The 21049-nt window shown below is 38.8% G+C and overlaps 1 protein-coding gene across 4 annotated transcripts; it reads right to left on the bottom strand.

Annotated features, from left to right (window-relative positions):
• Positions 1 to 4749: 4749 nt before the first annotated feature.
• On the bottom strand, positions 4750 to 20754 carry lingo2b (leucine rich repeat and Ig domain containing 2b). Of its 4 annotated transcripts, none has more exons than XM_058794772.1 (2): positions 20457 to 20754; positions 4750 to 7416 (listed from the first exon to the last, which is right to left on the bottom strand). In XM_058794772.1, exon 2 carries the CDS (start codon positions 7408 to 7410, stop codon positions 5587 to 5589), a length of 1824 nt encoding a protein of 607 aa, XP_058650755.1. In that variant the 5' UTR covers positions 7411 to 7416; positions 20457 to 20754; the 3' UTR covers positions 4750 to 5586. The 4 variants fall into 4 exon arrangements, with proteins under 4 accessions (XP_058650755.1, XP_058650758.1, XP_058650757.1 ...); XM_058794775.1 differs by having other exon boundaries at positions 20432 to 20754; XM_058794774.1 differs by lacking the exon at positions 20457 to 20754 and adding an exon at positions 19823 to 20425.
• Between the last annotated feature and the right edge of the window lie 295 nt (positions 20755 to 21049).

Here is a 21049-nt window from a genome sequence, read left to right on the forward strand (position 1 = left end):
TATTGACTTCCATTTGTATAACCACAGTTTTACTACAAATACCATGGCTAAACTAAGGTTAGTGTAGCAAAACCATGGTTATTTTATGGTTACCGTGGTTTCACTATAGAACCCTTTTTTTGTAGTAAAACCATGGTTAATTTTCATAAGGTTAGTGGGATAGATGTAGAAAGTATACTTTTTTCAAGCATCAATGAGAAGGTGAATGTTAGGATGTAAAATTAAGTGCAGATATGACATTGAACGAGTGAAATCACCTCAGAGTTCAACTCCCAAATGTACTGATGAAATTTCTCTTGTGGTCACTCTTGGTCAGCTGCAGTAGGCCTATCATCCTCACTCTTAACCTCCTGATTGGCACATCATCCTTCTACCTCTAGTTTGTAATACACACCATCGGGCCTCACTGAACTGTTCCACTGATCTCAATTTTGTGGTTAAATACACTACTTGACCCTCACCACCTCGAACCACTATATTGTTGGATGATATATATTGTGCTCTCAGCTTTCCATTACAATGCCACAAACCTCGTTGACTTATTGTGATGGCAGAGAGCAGAGAGAGACGGAGGCATTTCAGGTTGCCATGGCAACAATAGTGAGAAGCAGCGTTAGCGACACTTTTAGGCGGCGCCTAGCAACCGTATCCATGCATCCAAAGGCCAGGTTACAAGACAGCACGGGAAGGAAATCATTTGCGCAGGCTTTTGTTAGAGCTGTTGCCTTCTGCTTGATTTGCTTGGCTACATAATGTGTTGGAAATATAGCAACAAATTATTTGCAGTTCAGTACGGATGAGTGTGCAGCTTTGGTATTAGCGTGATGAGAAGCTGATTATGAGCGAGTCTTGATGAGTTTGTGTGTATGTGTGTGCGTTTCTAAACGTAACCTTCGCGCTCACACACTCTCTTCGCTGATTAGGGCTCGCTGCGCTGATTAGCAGTTGTCATGTCTGCTCTTTACAGAGTCATTACATCTGCCAGAGTGATTTCCCTCCACCCCATTCCTCATCCCATCATTCTGTGGTGTGGAAGAGTGGAGATGCATGGCTCCTGCTCGCCCCAGCCCACACAGAGACGGGTAATGGGTTATTATTTCTAGTAGGCTACAGTCCTACTAATGCCATGGGTCTGAAAAGATCGCCTAAGCAACATGACCGTCATGTTAGCATGCTGAAGCTCAAATCGAGCATGCTTTTAGCGGCGAAAAAGTCAGAACAGAAGGACAAACCTGGCAAACAAACCCATGGGGGATGGTTGTGTTGTGTGATGGTGTAACTGAAGCCACTTTAAAATATGAGAGAGGCTCAGAGATTTATGACTGGGGTTCAGCTTGTGACATGTTTTTCCCCTTTGTTTCTTATTTGGCTTATTTGGCAGGCAGATAGGCACCGCTGGCAAACCTTTAGTCTAAACTCATCCTCCTTCCCATCAGTCAGAGTGAAATATATGGGGGAGATGAACCCCATCTTGGTAATCATTAGCCAACATCCATTTTCCAGTGACGTTAATCCACAGGGTAAAGATCTGAAAGTGTTTTGGCGGAGCATTTTTCCCCCTCAAAATCAGGGCCTTGTGGAAATATTGATTCCTTGTCATTTATCAGGTGATTTTTATCTGAAGTGATTTACAGTACACTAACTGCAGGGACAGCCTCCCTGGAGCTTTGTCTGGGAACCGAGTGGGTGAAGGAAATCTCTTTGAAATAACTGCTGTGCTGGGACTGTTCACAGCAGGGGTTCCCAAACTTTTTCAAGCTATGACCCTACTAAAGAGGCATAATTACTCTCAAGAACCACTAAAAAGATTTTATAGTGAAATATGAGGGGAAAAGACCCATTTGCTCTCGGTTTTTGTTTTATATTTCATACTATTGAATTTGGTAGGCTGAGAATTTCATTGCATTACCATAAACTATAAAATTGGGGATAATTATCAACAAAGACAAGAATATGAAGTATGCAGAAAGAGAATATATTTTATACTTTCTGGTGGCACAGCATGTAAGAGCAGCCTAATGGCTTTAGTGGAGTAATGATTCAGTTCAGTAGGTGAGTCATTTGTTGATTAAGTAGCTGCTCTGACGAATTTGTTGAGTTCATTCTGTGAAGGATTCATCAGACTGATTCAGACCCCTGAGTTTGTGAGTCATACAGAACGATTCAGTAAAACAACCAGCTCATAATGCTTGTGAATCGGACTGCGTGGCATTGTATTTTTGTTAAATGCTTGATATGTAAAATCAAATGTCACCATTTCCAGGTCCAAAAGCAAACAACAAACAGTTTTAGTGATTTATCTTTAAAGTTTTTGTAGAAATTTTGATGTCCGGGATACTCTGATTCAGAGACACAGTGCTATAAATAAATAGCACTCATGAACAGCTCGTGAGATAGTATTCTCAATCGTCACAACTTAACAAGCGGATAGCATGAAATGCATGAGGAGCGGCACCACTGAAAAACGGCACAAGAAATACTGCTGTGGTGTGCGATGCACTTGTGGTGCTTTATGAAAAATTATCCCCAATTCAGATTTGAATTTGAGTACTTATATTATTCATTTTCCTGACATGGTATGAACAAACCATCATTTTACACTCTATATGATCCACAGTTTGAACACTCTGTAGGTTATCGACAGGATTTATTTTACCATAATAAATTCAAAGTCTGAATAATTAAAGTGTTTGTAGTAGTATTTGATTTTATGAATTATTCCTCTTGGGATTACTGATGTGCTGAAGTCCTTCCAATATGTTTGTCTCTCTCTTGCATTTTATTTTGGGTAGCAGGCGGTTCCCCAGGTCCATCTTGAAGCAAGCCTTTATGCATCAGTTCCTGATACTTTAATGTGTCTCTGAGGAAGACTCATTCACATAGAAAAGTGGCCCCTGTTCATATTTTCACCCCGAACGCGTCCTGACAGAACACTGCAAGGTCAAGCACTCACCACAGAACCCCATAGTCGTATGATGATGACGCACATTCACACACTCATGTAAAAGCAACTTCTTTTGTTTCGGTTTGTGAGTCATAGACATGGACATGATTAGTTCAGGTATATTTAGATGCTTTTGATTGTGTAACAAAACAAGCTCATGAAGACCAGCAAACCTTCAGGGGATTTTAAGGTACTGGTAGTGAAGCACATAGAGGTTAACGGTTTGGCCTGCAGTTTCTTTAATACAGCTGGACTACTTTTGGCACCAAGGACAAAAAGTAGTAACCTGCGGCACAATGTCTTGATGGAAAACTCTGTGCTTGCTCTTTTGTGTAACACAATCAATCTAAAGCAGTTTAAGTGGAGGAAAGACTTTAAAATAATAATCTGTTTGGATAGGCTTAACTTAATTCAGTGCAGCGCTTATATCAAATACAATTTTTAGCCAGCCATTTTTAGCCGTCTTTCCTTTTTAAAATTAAGTTAAGATAAAGTCAGGAAGAAATATAGTATAAATATAGCTTCGAGTTGCAATATACGAGGTCCAACCTGAATAGCAAGAAGTAGATAATTAAATGCTTAGATGTAACACAACTGACATCAAGACTTGGAATAAGGATTTTAAAAATGACACTTTTAAAGACATTGTAGAACAAGAAAATCAAACCAACACAGCTTAGGCCTTTATATTAAAAAGATATCAAACACTTATCAAAAGATGAGGAGTCCTTTGTATTCAGTACAGCAAACGAAATATAATATGAATGTACTACAGATAATTAGAGAGATGAGTGTGAGTTTCACCCATAATTTGTTTGAAATTAATGGAGATGAACTCACTCAGAGAAGCAATGTAAAATATTCCAAGAATATTCTAAGTATTCCTGCCTGACCAATTTAGATTAACTGTATTAAGTAAAAATCAATAGAGCTTCAGCAGCTTTGTGCTTGTACACCTAAATCAAGGAGGTCAATAATACATAGAGAAAGCTAGGATCAGTTAGGATTCCTATTCATTTCAATGACGAGTGCTTGCCTGGCATGTGACCACCTGGAAGTATGCAATTTGAAGTCTGCCATCCTTGCTCATGGGAACTCAGTTCTGGATACAGTTTTTGGGAGGCAGTTTTTTTTTTTTTTTACCCTGCAGAAGTAGGAAAATGACATCACGACAACATTGATTTGTTGATCACACCAGAAGTACATGCACAATCCCAAACCCTTCACTAGTGTCTATCCTGAGCTGTGACGTCAAAGGAAGCAGACAGGGACAAATATAAGTCCATTTCATGCTTTTAAGAGCCCTAAAAAGGTCACTACCAAGACATTTATTATACTATAATGGAATATTTGCTATTTATATGTTTGCTTGAAGAAATTTAGTCACAACTACTTGAGATGTTCTATTTAGTTGTCCTTTGCAATTTAGTGAGATGGCAAATTTTACAAAAACAATTTATGCTTCATGAGCAGATGGATATGTTTGTGAAATTTCAAGTTCAATTGACCAACAGCACTGAGCTTTTATATTTTACATTTTTATATGCCTGTTGCTAAGCAACCACAGTGATAATCTATCCCATAATTGAGATTATTGGGAAAATTTAGCAACAGAAATATCCTGCATGCAAAATTGGGTGACTTTCCACCATAAAGAGATTAAGTTATATATTATATATATACATATACATATATATATATATATATATATACACACACACACACACACACGTATATACATATACACATACGTATGTGTGTGTGTGTGTGTGTGTGTGTGTGTGTGTGTGTGTGAGTGTGTGGATAAGAAGCACCAAAAGCAATAAGGCTAACAAGGTGTAGGTTCATATCTGTTTTGTGCCAGAGGGAACACTTGAGACGGGCAAGAATACGATTTGAGATGACAGTAACACTTATCAAGCTGTACGATTTATATTTATTTTCTTTGGAAAATATAACCAGATATTTAGTATGTAAAAACATTTGAGCAGCATTTGACAGAACATAAGAAAAGAAAAGAACATTTTCACACAGTTCCACAGACTTCCACTGAGTCACAAATACAGCCCCTGGAACCCACTATGTCAGTCGGCTTCTTGCATTTTAACATCTTTACAACAAAATGGCAGGAAACTCTCCGGTTCCCCTGGAGGTTCTGCTAAGAAGAGGATGTCCCAAGAGAACAGGAATTCTGAGCAAAACCAAACACTTCACAACACAGCACTGCCGAGGCTTTTTCCAGTAGATACTTTGCTTATTGGGGAAGACAACTTGAGTTTTTGCAGCGTTTTGAAAGGTAATTGTAATGTATCTGTAAATAGATATATTCATATATATATATATATATAGAAATATACCATTCTTTCCCACAAATATGAAATATATACAACAACTTGAACTTAAGCACGTCTGCACTGTCCAAATAATGCTTTCCACAGACGAAGCATCGCAGAAGACGCGCATTATATGGTTTGGCGTTTTTCTTTTTCTTTCTTTTTTTCATTGGGATACCACATGTAAACTCTCATGATTAAATACATCCTTTGCATCTTTTGCAGCACATATACCCAAAGACTCACAAAGTCCAACAGACACGCATACGTAACCATGCAACCTGTGAAATCCTCGGCCATATAAAAAGTTTAGATCATCTTCATGTTGACTCGTCTGGGCCCACTTGTTTCTGTAAGTTCTGAGTTTGCGCCTTTCCGCTTTCGTGGGACGTACTGAATGTCCACGCTACCTCTGTGCTTCCCTTTGCCACGGCTCCATGCAAACAACAACAAGAAACAGAACAAGACGACACCCAGGAAGCTGAGGCAGCCCATTGCTGTGGAGACCAGGATGGTGGTGAAGTCCAGCACCACCCTTATGGTGTACTCCTCCGTGCCATTAATCAGGGAACTGTTGTAGTCGGAGTCAAACAGAAAGCTGCGGTTGGCGTAAAGGGCTCTATCCCTGATTCCCGAGCTTTTAACAGCAACAGTGATGGACAGAGTGGCATTGCCCGCTGGGTTCGATGCCACGCACACGTACATGCCGCTATCCTGAGGCTCTGCCATGCGGAACTCCAGCGAGCCATTAGTGTGGACCACCATTCTTCCCGTGCTCTTTGTGGTAATGTGTCGCCTATGCGGTGTCAGCCATGACACAGAAGGTGGTGGAGCACCATCCGCACTGCAGTATAGCCAAGCTCTCTGTCCTTCTTCTGCCTGTGCTGGGTAAGTTGCCATTGAGACAACCTTGGGCTTGGTGCAGATAACGTAGCGAGAGATTTGAGGTTCCATCAGGTCCCTAAGAGGCTTCCCAGCCAAGGGAGCAGGAGCACTACATTCAGGTTGAACATCGCCATACAGCAAAGGTGGAGTCCTCTCCAGGAGCCAGCGTAGACGACAGTCACACACTAATGGGTTCTGGCCAACCAGAAGAGTCTGCAGGGCCTCAGAAGCAGGAAAAACACTCCTCTCAAGCGTGGAGAGACGGTTGTAACAAAGGTCAAGAAGGCGCAGCGAGGAGGCTCCTTGAAAGGCTTGAGGTTCCACACTGAGCAGGTTAGACTTTCGCACACGTACAACTTCCAGCCGGTCCATTCCTCTCAACCACCCTGCTGGCAGGATACGTATACGACTGTAAGACAGGTTGAGATGCGTTAGATACAACAGATGTGTCACCACTGGCACGGACGTCAAGTTGGTGTGGGTAATGGAGAGTGTGCTGAGGTTCAGCCCCTGCAAAGCAGAGGTCGGAAACCCTTCTAACAAAGGCCAGCGGTCCACTTCAAGGTGTTTCAGTCGTGGTAGACCCTTAAATGCGTGTGCCTGAAGCTCCGCGATGCCCAAGTCCCGCAATCGCAGGCTGGTTAGACCGTGTAGATGTGCAAGAGCATGTGTGGGCACTGTGCTCAGGTTGCATCGCTGCAGCGTTAGAGAGCGCAGGGACGCCAGGCCACTGAAGGCCCGTGGGGCGATAAACACTAGCTCATTATCACTCAGCTCTAGCACCCGCAGCCTCCGCTGCTCCTCAAAACCGTAGTCCAGCAGAATAACAAGACGGTTTTGACTGACATCCAGCAGAGTGAGCTCGCTGAGGCCAGCCAGTGCTCCGCGTGGCAACAGAGTCAGCTGATTGCTGCGCAGTCGGAGCGAGCGTAGCCGTGGTTGAGTGCGGAAGCTGCCAGGTTCCACAGATGACAACAGGTTGTTGCTGAGGTCCAGCTCCTCCAGCAACAGCAGCGAGGAGAAGTTCTGTGGCGTCACAATGCGCAGCCGGTTTTTACTAAGGTCCAATGCCCTTGTCTCTATAGGGATGCCTTCAGGCACCTGCACTAACCGCCTGCGATGGCATGACACAGAACGTGTGGGCACAGAGCACTCGCAGCGGGCAGGGCAGGCGTGGGCGGGGCACTGAAACAGGAGGAGTGGCAGGAGGGAGAGCCCCAGAGCACAAGAGAACGGAGAGAACAGCATGGCCACCTACAGAGAGAAAACAGAGACAGAGAAATATGATATAGATGAGAGAGATGGCTGCATGGTTAGTGACTCAAGGTAATGTAAACAGCCACATACATATACTCTGAGACTATAGGTCATTCTACAAGATCATTTTCAATTAAAATTATCGGCTGTGGTATAGGCTTGTTTTAAAATGTATTTATTTTTATATATTTATTTATTTATTGAGAGAAACTGGATGTTGATATAATAAAATGAGCACAGTTCAGTTTGTGATTCCAGAAATTTCCAGAACTTACACAGTCTTTTTTAATATACCAAATGAAAATCTAAAAAATATATTTGATAAAAATGTTTGATAGTAAAAGTTGGCAATTATTTCTATACATGCAGTATGTATACAGCATGAGGGACACAAATAAGCCTGTGTTTTGTAGAATGACCCCTGTAATGCACATACATGCACGTCATGTCCTTTGTTCCATCCCAATTTCCCAACACCTCCTCTGTGCAAGACCTCTGCTGATTCTAGCTGATAGGAACCCTGTGGTGCATCGATCGTCTCTTTCTCTGTCTCTCATACACACACACACACACACACACACACACAGCTTTCAGAAAGACATCTCCAAACATGCCATAACCATGGAAACCCCATGCTCCCTTGGCACAAGTCCTGCTTTGCCAATCGAAATCAATAATGGAGGAAAGCAAAAGGCAGGCATTCCACAGGTCTGTTAGACTTAGGATCACAAATGTGTCATTTAGATTAGATACGAAGACTGATTTTAACCATGTCTGTCTAAATGTTTTATGTCTATGTGAAATCACCAGGTAATTAGGTAAGATGAGGGAGCGTACACTATTAACTGTAGGACTATAAAATAGGCATACAGTATAAAATCAAAAAAAGGCAGATCAATATTAGAGACAAAAAGGAGATTTTTTTTTTTTTAATTGTGTATTTTTATATAATGACAATTTACCTTTGGATATCTTATCTATTATTATTATCTATTGATTGACTTTCCTACCAACATGAAATGGGTTGAAATACACCCCTTATTTCAGACAATATAAATATCTAACAGCCTCTCAGATAAGAATCACCAGCAAGGGAGCTTTTACGTTTTCTGAGGTATCTATCTTGCATGAGAATGCATCATTTAAACCTGCATCTAAATGCCGCCATTTAGTCTTGTAATTAAAAATGAATATCTCCATCATAAAATCTGAAGCTGGCTTTGGAATGGATAATTACATCTCAAAACATCCCAGCAGCTCTGATTATATACATCTCTTTATGTTTCTCACTTCTAGGCTGTTCTTTAATATTTTAAATACTCCCTTAGACATGATACACACTGTTGCATACTACAAGATGATGCGTTTCTCGTTGTTATGAAAGATACATGAGTGTAGTAACTGCTTTGATACATAATTATCAAAGGGCATAATTTGTGGAAAGGTTACATGCACATATTCTCAATTAATTATTAATAGAATAGAACCATAAAGGCATCTGTTTCCATTATTGCTCTAAAATGACCATTAAGAGAAATGGTTATAATCTTGGGCTGAAAAATGGGGCAAACAATTTTCAGTGAACTGGCAAGCCACCATGGAGCGCTCTCATAACCGATATAGCAACAGATTGACCTGCATGCACGGAATAAACCTTGTGCCTAGTTTCCCTATAATGCATAATTTAAACATGTACCTTCACTACGTCAATAATAATCTACCATGCATTTTTACGACAGTTTTCCTTACTTATTTGTATAAACCTAATGCAAATCACATTTAAAAAATGTACCTAATGCATTTAAATAACTGAACTTGTTAAAATCACCAAGACAAAGTTCGAGGTGCAAATTCTTTAAAAATCTATTTCACCTCACACTTGCCTAAATGACTCAAACCCTGTATGACGAGTACAGGTTGCCTCATTCGAACGCTGATTAGTAAGAGCCACACTGTAAGAAATGACTGTGATTTTAACGGTAAAAAACTGTGAAAATGCTACAGTAAAAACCTGTTAAATGGTTAACGGTAAGTTCCTGCAAAATTTACAGTACCGTAAACCGTAAACTGACATTCCCTGCATTACATTTCAAATTTTGTTTGAATTTGATGTTTTTTCTTTGAAATGACTATGTTTCTTCTTCTTTTTTTCTTCTTAGTTATGTTTATTAGGGTTGTATGTTACAACTAATGTTTTTAAATTAATGTCTATTGCATATTTCAGTTTAATGATGGTGTTTAGTGCTTGTGTGAATGACACTGTGCACCTTCTATATATGTTATTATTTAAAAGCTGCTTGTGATGGACTTTGGTTCATCATGTGACTTTCTCATCACCACCTGCATTTGGTGGTTATCAGTGTATTTCAAAGGTACAAAACAGATTTCAGTATTTTAATAGGTTGGTATATTAGCATTATGTCAGTTAATGAAATTATGGTATTTAACTGTAAATTAAAACCGTAAAACCTAAAATGTCGTTACCGTTACCACAGCTGCTGTTTTTTTAACGTAAATTTTACGGGAATTGTTTTTACAGTGCAGGCTATGCTTTCCTTTCAAATCAATATCAATACATGTACAAAATCTGCTGCCACATTTGCGCTGCTTTTCAAGGAGTGTGACTGCAAATGTCCTTGCTTGTACAAGAAAAGCATTTCTCAACCTTGGCAGTCCTCAGTTTCATTCACAACTCCATCAGATTTGTCGTGACGCAACACGTCAAATGTTCGCCTGCCAGCGTGAGTGTCAGAATGAAGACAGAGGACGCGTCTGGGTGGAACATCAGGGGGCAGCGCTAAGCCTGTGGTTCGTTATGGGGAGCAGCTCACTGACAGGAGAAGTTTATTAAGTTTTAATGAGTTAATAATTCAATTTATCCCAGCCGATCTGATGACAGTATCAGCAGCAGGGGAGAGCATGAGCATTGATGTAATTCTTGCTAAATGTGTCTGGATTAGAGATGCATTTCTAAGGCAAAGTTTATCAATTAATCATTACAAAGTTCTCTTTTTGGGAATGGAGATAAGCCATTATTTGAGAGGATATGTTGTCACATAGCGGGGAGCAGAATCTCCTCGGTCTTTCACAAAATCTTTATCTCACAAAAGCAATCTGTCGCTCTCTCTACAACACACAGACAAGGCAGCTGAGCTTTACCACTCAGAAATATGCTGAATGATCATCTCTTTCACATTGGGAATAAATGGGGATTTTGGAGGTAGGGGAAGCCTACAATCTGCTGGTGATTCCAAATCCTTATACTATCAGAAAAAAATTGTTCATCTCATGTCATCTTTCAGAAGGTACTAATAGTCTTCATCCTTTAGGGGTAAATAAGGTAAAAAGGTACCTTTTTTTCTGAGAGTGTAAGATAACTCTCAAAAACAACCTGTTCAGACCCTTCACCAAAACAGAGCAAAACAGTGTAAAAAACAAAAAACAACAAAAAAAATTAATTAACAATAAAATATTAATTATAATAATGTTTAATGAAAATAATAAATAGAATAAATAAAATTTATTTAAGTTATTGTATTGACAGCCACAGTTTTATGATTGGCTTCAAGTTGAATCGTTTAATGATGGATGAATAAAATATACAGTGACAACTTAAATAAAATATCAGATCTACTATTATAATGTTTTTATTATTGTAAAATATAAATGAATATTTGTAAATGAAAAAAGTGCTGCTATGGGCTGGAGAATGTCTTATCCAGTGTCCTGCTTAAAATTTGTTTTTATAAGAACACTAGCTCAATGTAATGCAGATGGAAATGCGTTTACTGAACTGGAACATAAAAGAAATGGAATGTATTGACAAACTGACAAAATATTTTTTCTTGTTTCAAATCAAAGATGCCAGAACTTCCAATTTAACCTTAGCTAACACTCTATACAGACATCAAACAACAGCGGTGCGCAGTGATCGCACTATAAGTATCACTCCCTGATTTTTGTTGTGAGAATGTAGCAAAAAACCTTCTGTCCTCTTCTAGCATATCAAAGTAAAGATCAGAACGTTTCCTCATACTTTGCAGGTGAGCTGTGGAAAACAATCCGGCCGTATCTCCTCATTGCTCTACATCAGCGTCTCGCTTCCACAGACAGTGATTGTGAAGCCTGCGGTTTCTCTTACTTTGAGGACATTCTGCAGATTAACTTGGTCTAATTTTAGTTTATCTAATTTTAGTCTCATCCATTTTTCATTGAGTGAAACCACCACAGCCACTGAGAGCGCAGTGTCCCATCTCCCACCGGATGTGTGTGTGTACAGGCTGAGTGTCTGAGCTATTCGAGACCTAACGGGAAAAGGCAAAAGTTAGTTGTTGGGAATGTTTGTGAAGCTTGCATATGTACATATATCAGCTTGCATACGGTAGAGAGTGCGTGTGTGCTGACCTTGATCCTTCGGGGTCTTTGGATCTCATGTTTAATTCAGCGCGAGCTTGAACTACATTGGTGATCATTTCATACAGAGGTGTCTAAATGTAGGTGCCACGGGCTGTGTGTGTTCCCAGCGTGTCGCTTTCAGACGGCATGCTGTAGTATCTCTACGATGCTCTGATCCAGCCCAGTGGAGCTCTATTGACTCCTGCTATTGATCTCTGCGTTATTACACATTCACTTCTTCACATGTCTCTCACATTGCACAAGACTGAAATCCTGTGTAGCTCTGCACCCATGGCAACCGAGCCATCAATCAAACCCTTATCTCTGAATGTTTCATATCCCTAGAGCTCAGGTGAGAATCCACTGAATATCCTTTAATAATACCCAAATGATTTTGCCGGAGCGTGTTGCTTCACTCATTTGAGTTTCTGTGCTATTAAGGTGACCATTTCCCCCACGAGAAAGAAGTATGGGGGAATACGGTATTTCCTGCATGTTTGCATGCTGTCAGCTATCCTTATTGGTATAAATGAGCATGTTTATGTGTGCGTGCGTGTTTGTGTACGTCTGTGGCTGTCTCGCTGGCAGCACTGATGCAATGTGTTTATGTTTAACGGACATTCAGTACACAATCAGTAGGGTGTCTGGGCTCAGCTGCTAATGACTTAATTAAGGATGCATTTGTCAAGCACATCAGCATTTGTTCTTCAAATGACAGGACTTTTAACTTAGATATTAAGAAGAGTAAAAAACAAGCAGACAAACATTCAAACACCCAAAGCTCATTTGTAGCTCAATATTTGCCATTTTGAGATAAATAACCTGCTTGATCGATTAGCAGACGTGTTACCTCCCCCTTGTTACTTTTAAAATCTATCTAAAATTATAATCAATACAGGGCTGTAACCGCCATAGACATTGAAGGGGACAAATCTCCCCCCATATTTGAAATTTTTGCACTGCTCTGATGCACCCTGTTATGAATCGCTCTGTTTGTTGTTAGGATGACAAAAAAGATTTAAACGTCACATTTTAGACTGGTCTGCCACAATGTCAAAATGATTGAGATGGCCAATCATATCAAAATAGGCAGGGTTTACTGTTCACAGAAACAGAGTGGAAATTTCCAGCATTAACATGGAAAGAGAAGAGCAAAACATTTAATATTTAACAACTGTTTTTCCATATAAATATTAAACGGCTGACAGTAATATTCAGCAAGGCAAACTACTTAACTTTTTTCTCAAATATGGTCATTTAGAACTGAAAATATGGATTGCATGATTCACTTAATTCCTATTTGGTGATTATGAATATGAAGAGGCATGAAACGTTTTGCATTTTCGACATATTAGGCATAGGGCTATAAACAAGAGTTAATATGCATATTTTAAAATAGTAAAAATAATAAATAGAATTTATTATAAATTAGTATATATTATTTTAGATGGAGTATGTTTTACCCAATCAGAAGCTTGGCCCACCCTGGCCCCATAACAGCCAATCCCAAAATGGGTGCGATATTCAATAAAGCTCCATATATTTTTCTTTATATCTTTTTTGTTTTCTTACCACCCGCTTATGCAACGCGTGTGTTACACTCCCGCCCATACCCGCAAACATTCTAATATTGTATATAATTTTTGTGCATCATGGAGCCGTTATCAATATGTATGTCATTGAAATCGCCTTTGAATTATCATACCATATACCATTCAAAAGCTTTGAGTCAGGGGAGGGGGAGAAAGTATAAAAATTAACACTTTTATTTACCAAGGATGCTTTAAATTGATAAAGACATTTATAATGTTACAGAAAAATTCTATTTTAGATAAATGCTGTTCTTCTGAATTTTCTATTCATCAAAGAAACCTGAAAAAAATTCTACTCAGCTGTTTTCAACATAATAATAATAATAATAAATGTTTTTGAGCAGCAAATCAGAATATTAGAATGCTTTCTGAAGGATGTGACACTGAAGACTGGAGTAATGATGCTAAAAATTAAGCTTTGAAATCACAGGAATAAATTACATTTTAAAATATATTCAAGTTATTTTAAATAATAAAAATTTCACAATATTACTTTATTAAAAATACAATGTAAATCTTGAAGAGAGAAGCTCAAAACGCCCTCAGAGATATTATGTAAGGGAAGAGAAAACAATTGAAGATACAACATAAAAAAGAATCCAAAGATATAATAGGCAGGAGCTGGTGAGAAGAATCTAAGAGGTAATTTAGAAAGAGGAACATGTTGCAGTGCATAAGAGAAAAACAACGAGACAAGAAATCAGGCATACTGATTCATCTTTCCACCTGTGCGCCTGGTAATAATATTAATGTGTGTGCAGTCACGTTTATTTGGCCAACAGGTTTCCTCCTCCCTTTGGCATTTGTCTGTGTGTGTGCTCATCACCACCATACTGTGTAGTGGAAGGATCATTTATGCTTTCTTGTTGGTTTCTCTTCTGCATACACAATATTCTCAGTGTACACAATTGCACACACACAAAAAAGAAAGGGATGCGAGAGACGGAGAAAAGGCGAGATTTGATGAGCCGACTGCCTCCAGACATCGCTTCTGCAATGCTAATTAACCCTGCAGGCAAAATCCACCACCAAGACACTAACCCTTAAACATAAACACACACACCCTCCCACACACAGGACCTCAATGCTAACCGCGTATGAAAGTTTTACTTAGATGCTGCCGAGTTATTTCCTTTCACATTTATTTTCTTTTATAATTATTTTCCGTCTAATCTAAAAGGTGATCTAATCATTTCATAATTAGGCTTAATTACGTATTTTCAAACACAGCAGACATTTACACAACACTTTACATTTCTTGCAGAAAATATGTGTGGTGGCTAGGTGTTTGCGTACAGCGAGTCAAAACTTAAAACTCTGTGCATGGGATTTTTCCAAAAAAATCGTAAATCTAGTTGCTTTAAAGCGCACTTCTCCTCAACAAGTCACACAATTTGCTGTATTATTCTTGTCCACGCAACAGGGTTGTGTAAAATTGTAAATTTGAATTTAATTGACCACACCCCACAGGAAGTTCAATTGGAATTTAAACTAGAATTTTAAGAAGTGGAATTTACTTTTTTTTTCCACAATGGTTAAAAAAAAAAAATTATAATAAATAAAGGTAATTGGCTAATTTTAATACTATATAAATAAAAGGTATAAATTAACTATAGATTTCTATTGGGGACATTTAAAAAAAAAAACGTAAACTGCTGTCAAGCCAAGTTTTGTTTTGACAAACTTTCCTTTTTGTTAAAAATGACACATATTGGGGTTATATTTTACTTTTTTCAATTTCAGTTCATTGCCATATACATTTTGTCTGTTCTAAAGAATGCTTGAACAGTTTGTAATCTCTAAACTATCAGAAAATAAAAATACAATGTAAAATCTTGAAAAGAGAAGCTCAAAACGCCCTCAGATGGAACACAGATATTATGTAAGGGAAGAGAAAACAGTTGAAGATAGAATAGAAAAAGAGCAATCCAAAGATATAATAGAAAGGAGATGGTGAGAAGAATATAAGAGGTAAGAAGAGGTCTTTTAATAAGAGGGTTGTGCAAAATTGTGAATTTGATTTGATCTGGCCACACACCACAGGAAGTTGAGTTGGAATTTGCATTACTGGAAGTGAAATTTACTGAAAATTCAGAGAAAGTCAGGATTTTGTTTGTTTGATTGTTTTTTTTTTCCCCCAACAATGGTCCAAAAAATTGGTAATATAAATAAATATAAAGTACAGATTTCTATAGCGAGACATTTTTCAACTTTTGCTGTCAAGCCAAGTTTTGTCTTTGTGTCAGGGTTATATATTTGGAATTTCAGTTCATTTTAAGTCTACTTCCTTCAGTACTTCCTAATTCAGTGTTGTAAGTCTATGCAATTCTAGTTGCTGTTTGCAACCTCAATTCACATTCAAATCAAATTCAAGAATATAAGTGGATTTTAAAAAGCAAATACCACTAATTGGCATGGGTTGATAATATCTTTGGGTCATGGCAACCACAAAACATCTTCTTCATGAGGATTTTGGTGGTGATCGCACTCTAGAGAACACTTTTTTCTTGGAGGTGAGACAGAACATCTATCCTTGCTTGGCATTTCCAGGGAATTGAATCAGGATTATGTCAGCTGCTCTAAGAAGCAGTGCTCTTAAAAGCAGTCTGTTTCTGATTCCATAGAGTGCGTTACCATTATGAGTCCAACCCAGCTCTAGCATAGAATCTTGGCACTTAAATGGATAAGGATAATGATAAGGCTAACGCAACAACCACTGCCACCAACAAAATGCACGAGTTGATTCGCATACAAGTGGATTAAACGAACATCTTCCCCTTAAATATCATTGCTTCACCCAAGTAATTTTTTCTAAATACTTAATGTACTTTCATACTTAATGGAAAGCACTGGTCAAGCAATTTAATTTAAAATAAGTGAAGTGAGACTCTAAGTGAAATTACTTTGGCAATGGCCGCATAAGTTTCACAGCAACTTGACGGAACTGCCAAAAGCTCACAAAATCTCACATACAGACATGACTGACACAGCCACACATCCATTCACATGCATATTTAGTTTGTTGCCTGATATATGCTAATTCATGCACATAATGCAGATTACTGAGATAGTTATCGAGATTCAGCTCTTTGAATACTGTTTGTCCCCAAACATGCTAACAAGTGAGCTGGAGGAACAAATATATGACCTCATTCTCCCATGCAGTGTTGCGTTAAGCAACAACAGTCAGAGAAACAAATATATTAACAGCAATAATTACCCTAGTAGTTGGTGGCACCGAGGGTGTGAATTGCATGCAGATGTAAGATTGAACCACAGAAAACCTTGTTACAGTTCATTCAGGTGCAAATACGCTGGAACTGGCCACTCCTGAATATGAGAATTAAAAAAAACTCCCTTTAGAAATAGTGAAGAAAGGAGTTATTCAAAACCAGTTATTCAAAGATGACTCATGGCATTAACGGAGGGAATAAATTTAGTTTAAAAAAAAAAAAAAAAAATCTGCTAGTGTGCTGTCTCCCTAGAGGACGCTCAGGAAGCTCCTGGAGGCCATCAGGGCCAGTGGAGTTGAAGCAGAGCAATCGGCACTTTGAAAGGAAGCCTAATTAAAACGCAAAGACACTTGCTTAGTCAGACAGGATTCAGAGCAGGAAATTTTTTCCTCATGTCATACTTCTGACAGTATAATGAATCTGTTTAATTGTGAATATTAGTTGGCTTAGCATGTATATGTGAGCTGTTCTGTGAGGCTGCTAGAAGCTCTCATAAAATTATTATCATAGAACAATATACAGTGATAATATCTCCAGTGAGACAGGTTGCTAATATTTAGGTCAGTGGGCCCTTATGCTATAATATTGACAAAAGAAACTCAAATTAGCCCAACACAAAATCAATCTTGTAGCTTAATATCTAATCTCTTTCCACTCAAAGAATTATGTAACTGTTCCCTTAGTACCTAAGGGAAATCAGGGAACATAGCATTTATATGATATATATATATATATATATATATGGGCAAATCAATATTGTACTGATATGTTGCATGCTGATTAGTATAACTAAATGATTGTTCAGTAGACTAAAAAGTGTTGAGAAAGTTACGTATTAACCAGTCTTACATTTTATTTCCATATTTGGACAAAAAAGTTTTCTTTGATATTTACAGATTTTTTTTTTATTCTGTATGTTCATTTTCATTTTCAAAATCATGAATTTTCATTAAAAGTTTTGTATTTTTAAGAATTGTTTTCCAATAATATTTAACAAATTCCATTTCATTCTGACTGCTAATTGCCTATTAACAGTATTTAATATGAATTCTTAATGGTGAATTCTTGCTGACATGCAACTGCATTATGATTGTACTGGACTGATCTTGGAGTAAGAGAGAACACAGATTATTCTTAACTTAAAAAAAAGGAAACAGACAAAGAATTGCTGGTAAAATCTGGTTCACTTCAGTAAAAATACTGCTCTGATAGACATCTCCTGCGTATCCTCCCCATATGCCCCTGGCATATACTACAGATTGTTAACACTAGTGTGTCTAAATTGTAACCCTGTTGGCTTCGCTCAAAGTTCCTTAATGAACCCAGCTAAACTGTCAGACTTATTAGGCTTGGCTCTGGAGAAACAGACTTGTGATTTACAAATCCCCAGGGGAAGTAGGGTTTACATTACTCGCCACTAGTTCTCAATTGCTTCAATATCTTAGTACATCTGTGCTAGTTTGCTGTGACTAAGCTGAGTTTCTCTACAGGGAGAGGTGCCCACCATTCTGCATCTAGAAACGTCTTTACTCTTAGTTGGCTGTTTGTTGCTAGATGGCTATTTACTTGTTTGCAACAAACACAGTCGTATCCTGTCTGAGCCTGAGCCAAGACTATGGGGAAGTGAACTATAATTGAAAAGATTGACGAATCATTAAGAGATTAAGATAAATGGTGAAACATTCCATTTAAAGCAAAACAGTAAACCAACAACAGACCAAACCTCCTATTAAGCAGTGTAAAAATGATACATCCAATTAACTGTAAACTAAATAAATAAATAAATAAGAAAGAAAGAGCAAGGAAAAATAAATACACTCATTATTAACCACATCTAACTAAATCTGGATCAGATAACCATTTCTTCAGACAGCACTATATTTTCAGTGCCACTTTCTAAATTGCCACTCTGGCTTTATTCTTGATTCATATCTTTTGCGTTCTGCTGAAGAGTAATTTTAACAATACAATATATGCACATTCTAATAAGTCACTGGCAGTGTAAGTCACGGTGTACAAAAAGTATACAAGAAAAATTTATTTATGTTAATGTAAATGCATTTCTGCATGCCCCATGAAAGCATTTCAAACAGTAGCAGAATGTTATGTCTTCAGTGTTTACATTTACATTTAAAACAAGTTGATTTAATTCACTGAGCAATCATTTAAAATTCCATTCAGGTCTTGCAGCATTTGTGAATTTCTGTAAAAGCAGTCTAGAGGCTTTCCTGAAATATGGCAGCACTAATCTAGGTAAACCATTTTGCTTTGCTTTAAAAAAAAAAAAAAAAAAGACAAATACTTTATTTCATGGTCCAGTTAGTACAAAGTGTCAGCTAAATAACAGCAGTATGCACATAATGTCAATACAGACCTGTTGGTGTAGCTCACAAGGAGAATAAAGAAGAGATTAAACCTATTAAACACTGTGAAATTTGTGCTACGTTTGTTACATAATAATTACATGGTAATTACCATGTAATATACCACATTAAAGAACATTTCCCCCAGAGCCTAATTAGGAGCTAAAATGTTAAAGAGGTAGAACACATTTTTTTCTGAATGTAAAGAGGTGATGCGACACATGATGCTGTGATTTAATTAGGTCGGACATAAAGGATAATACATCAGAAGGTGTTAGGGTGTAGATAACAACATAATCTTAGGGTTAGTTATACTTGCCTTCCTAATATGGAATATGAAGACATCTCGAGTCTTCTAGTTAAAGCTGTTACAAACTTTTCCTCAATACAACACCAATTCACACTTTGAAAAACAGTATGTACTCTTCAGTTACAGCCTACACACTCATCTCATTCATGGATGTACTAATTCACAGCAAGTTCAAAAAGTTATGTTTTTTGAAAAGGGAACAGATTACCCAATGTTCCCTACATCGCTCCTACAATGCAGTAGCTTATCTCGCTATACACCTCTAAATAGCCTCGTATCAACTTGCCAGGTCCATTTTCTCAATCCCTCTTTTTTTCCCTCTTCCTTCAGCCCCTAATGGATGTGAAAATGGAATTGCATATCCCAGAGATCTGCTGAGTTTATATTTTGTCTTAACGTGATTTAAACCAAATAATCGTGCTCTCGCCACATGTGACGACACACTTTGATAAGATGAAAATGCAAATGGGTGAATCACACCCTGACACATTCATTCTGTAAGTTACTTACTTATTCAGTCAGTCAGCCAGTCAAAAGCTCTCCTGAAGGCAGGTCTTCTTTATTGTGTCTGACAGCCCCAAACCTGTCCTTCTCCACCCCCTGAAATCCACACTTTTTTCTCTTTACCTATGAACAGCATCCATCACTGTCCGGAGCCCTTCTGGTCTATCAGCGCGTGAGATCGGAAGCGTTGAAGGGGGTATCACAGTGGCTGCCGTCTGCCGAAGGAGCTCCGCTAAGACCGAGCGCATTAACAACACCTGACCGTCCGTCACAGACAAAGTGAACTAGTGACACACTTACGTGCACAGCGCTGATGAAATATCGCAGTGATGTCTCCCTCGCTCCTGTGCCTCTCTCTTTTTCCCACCTCTCCACTAAAGCGCAGGCTGTGGAAATTCGCAGCAGCGCTCGCTGAAACCCCTGGCAGAATGCATCACCACTTTCCCCTTTATGAGTCACAATGCACACACATACACACTTCTGATCCGTTCCTACCTGCCACATGCGGAGCGTCTCAAACCAATGCGCACTTTCTTTTACCTTTACCTCCATGCACTACAGTTTAAATAGTCTCAACTCTATCACAAGCACACCTCACGGCATAGGTAGGCTTACGTGCTCAATGCGTGCTGCTGGTTACCTGTGGCTGCTGTTCTAGATGCCATAAGGATCAGCGTTCCTGTGATCAGCGTCTGAGCGATCAGCTAAGAGGAAGAGGGAACAGCCAGCACTCTGTCTCCACGACAACGCCCGGCAGATGCCACACCTCCAGTTCAGGCTCCTCAAGAACAATAAGCGTTTATCGCCACCCTCCCTCTCTCTATTCTTCCCTCTCCATCCGCCGCTTCCCGCTGTAAAGCCGCGCTCACTCGGAGAGAGTGACGCGCTTGTGTGTGACGTCTTCCCAAAAGCAGGGATTCTGTATGTGTGTCTGTTAGACTGAGTTCCACAAGGGGATTAGGCACTTTTCATCTTCATGACGCACACTAGAAGGAGAGAGAGAGAGAGAGAGAGAGAGAGAAAGAGACCGGAGATGGAGAGACAGAGGATGGGGTCGTCATGGAGATATTCGCCCATGAAGGGAGTGTAGGGTGAATGACACAAGATACAGATAAAAAGAAAGAAGTGGCGTTAGTGAAGCCCTTCGACACAACCGTACGGCACTTTTGATTCAGTTCAGCATGAAAGAGAAGAACCGTCTCGCTAAAAGAGGGACTCGTGCTGATTTGCATG

This window comes from Onychostoma macrolepis, chromosome 13 (assembly GCF_012432095.1).
Source record: "Onychostoma macrolepis isolate SWU-2019 chromosome 13, ASM1243209v1, whole genome shotgun sequence".
Lineage (NCBI taxonomy): Eukaryota > Metazoa > Chordata > Actinopteri > Cypriniformes > Cyprinidae > Onychostoma > Onychostoma macrolepis.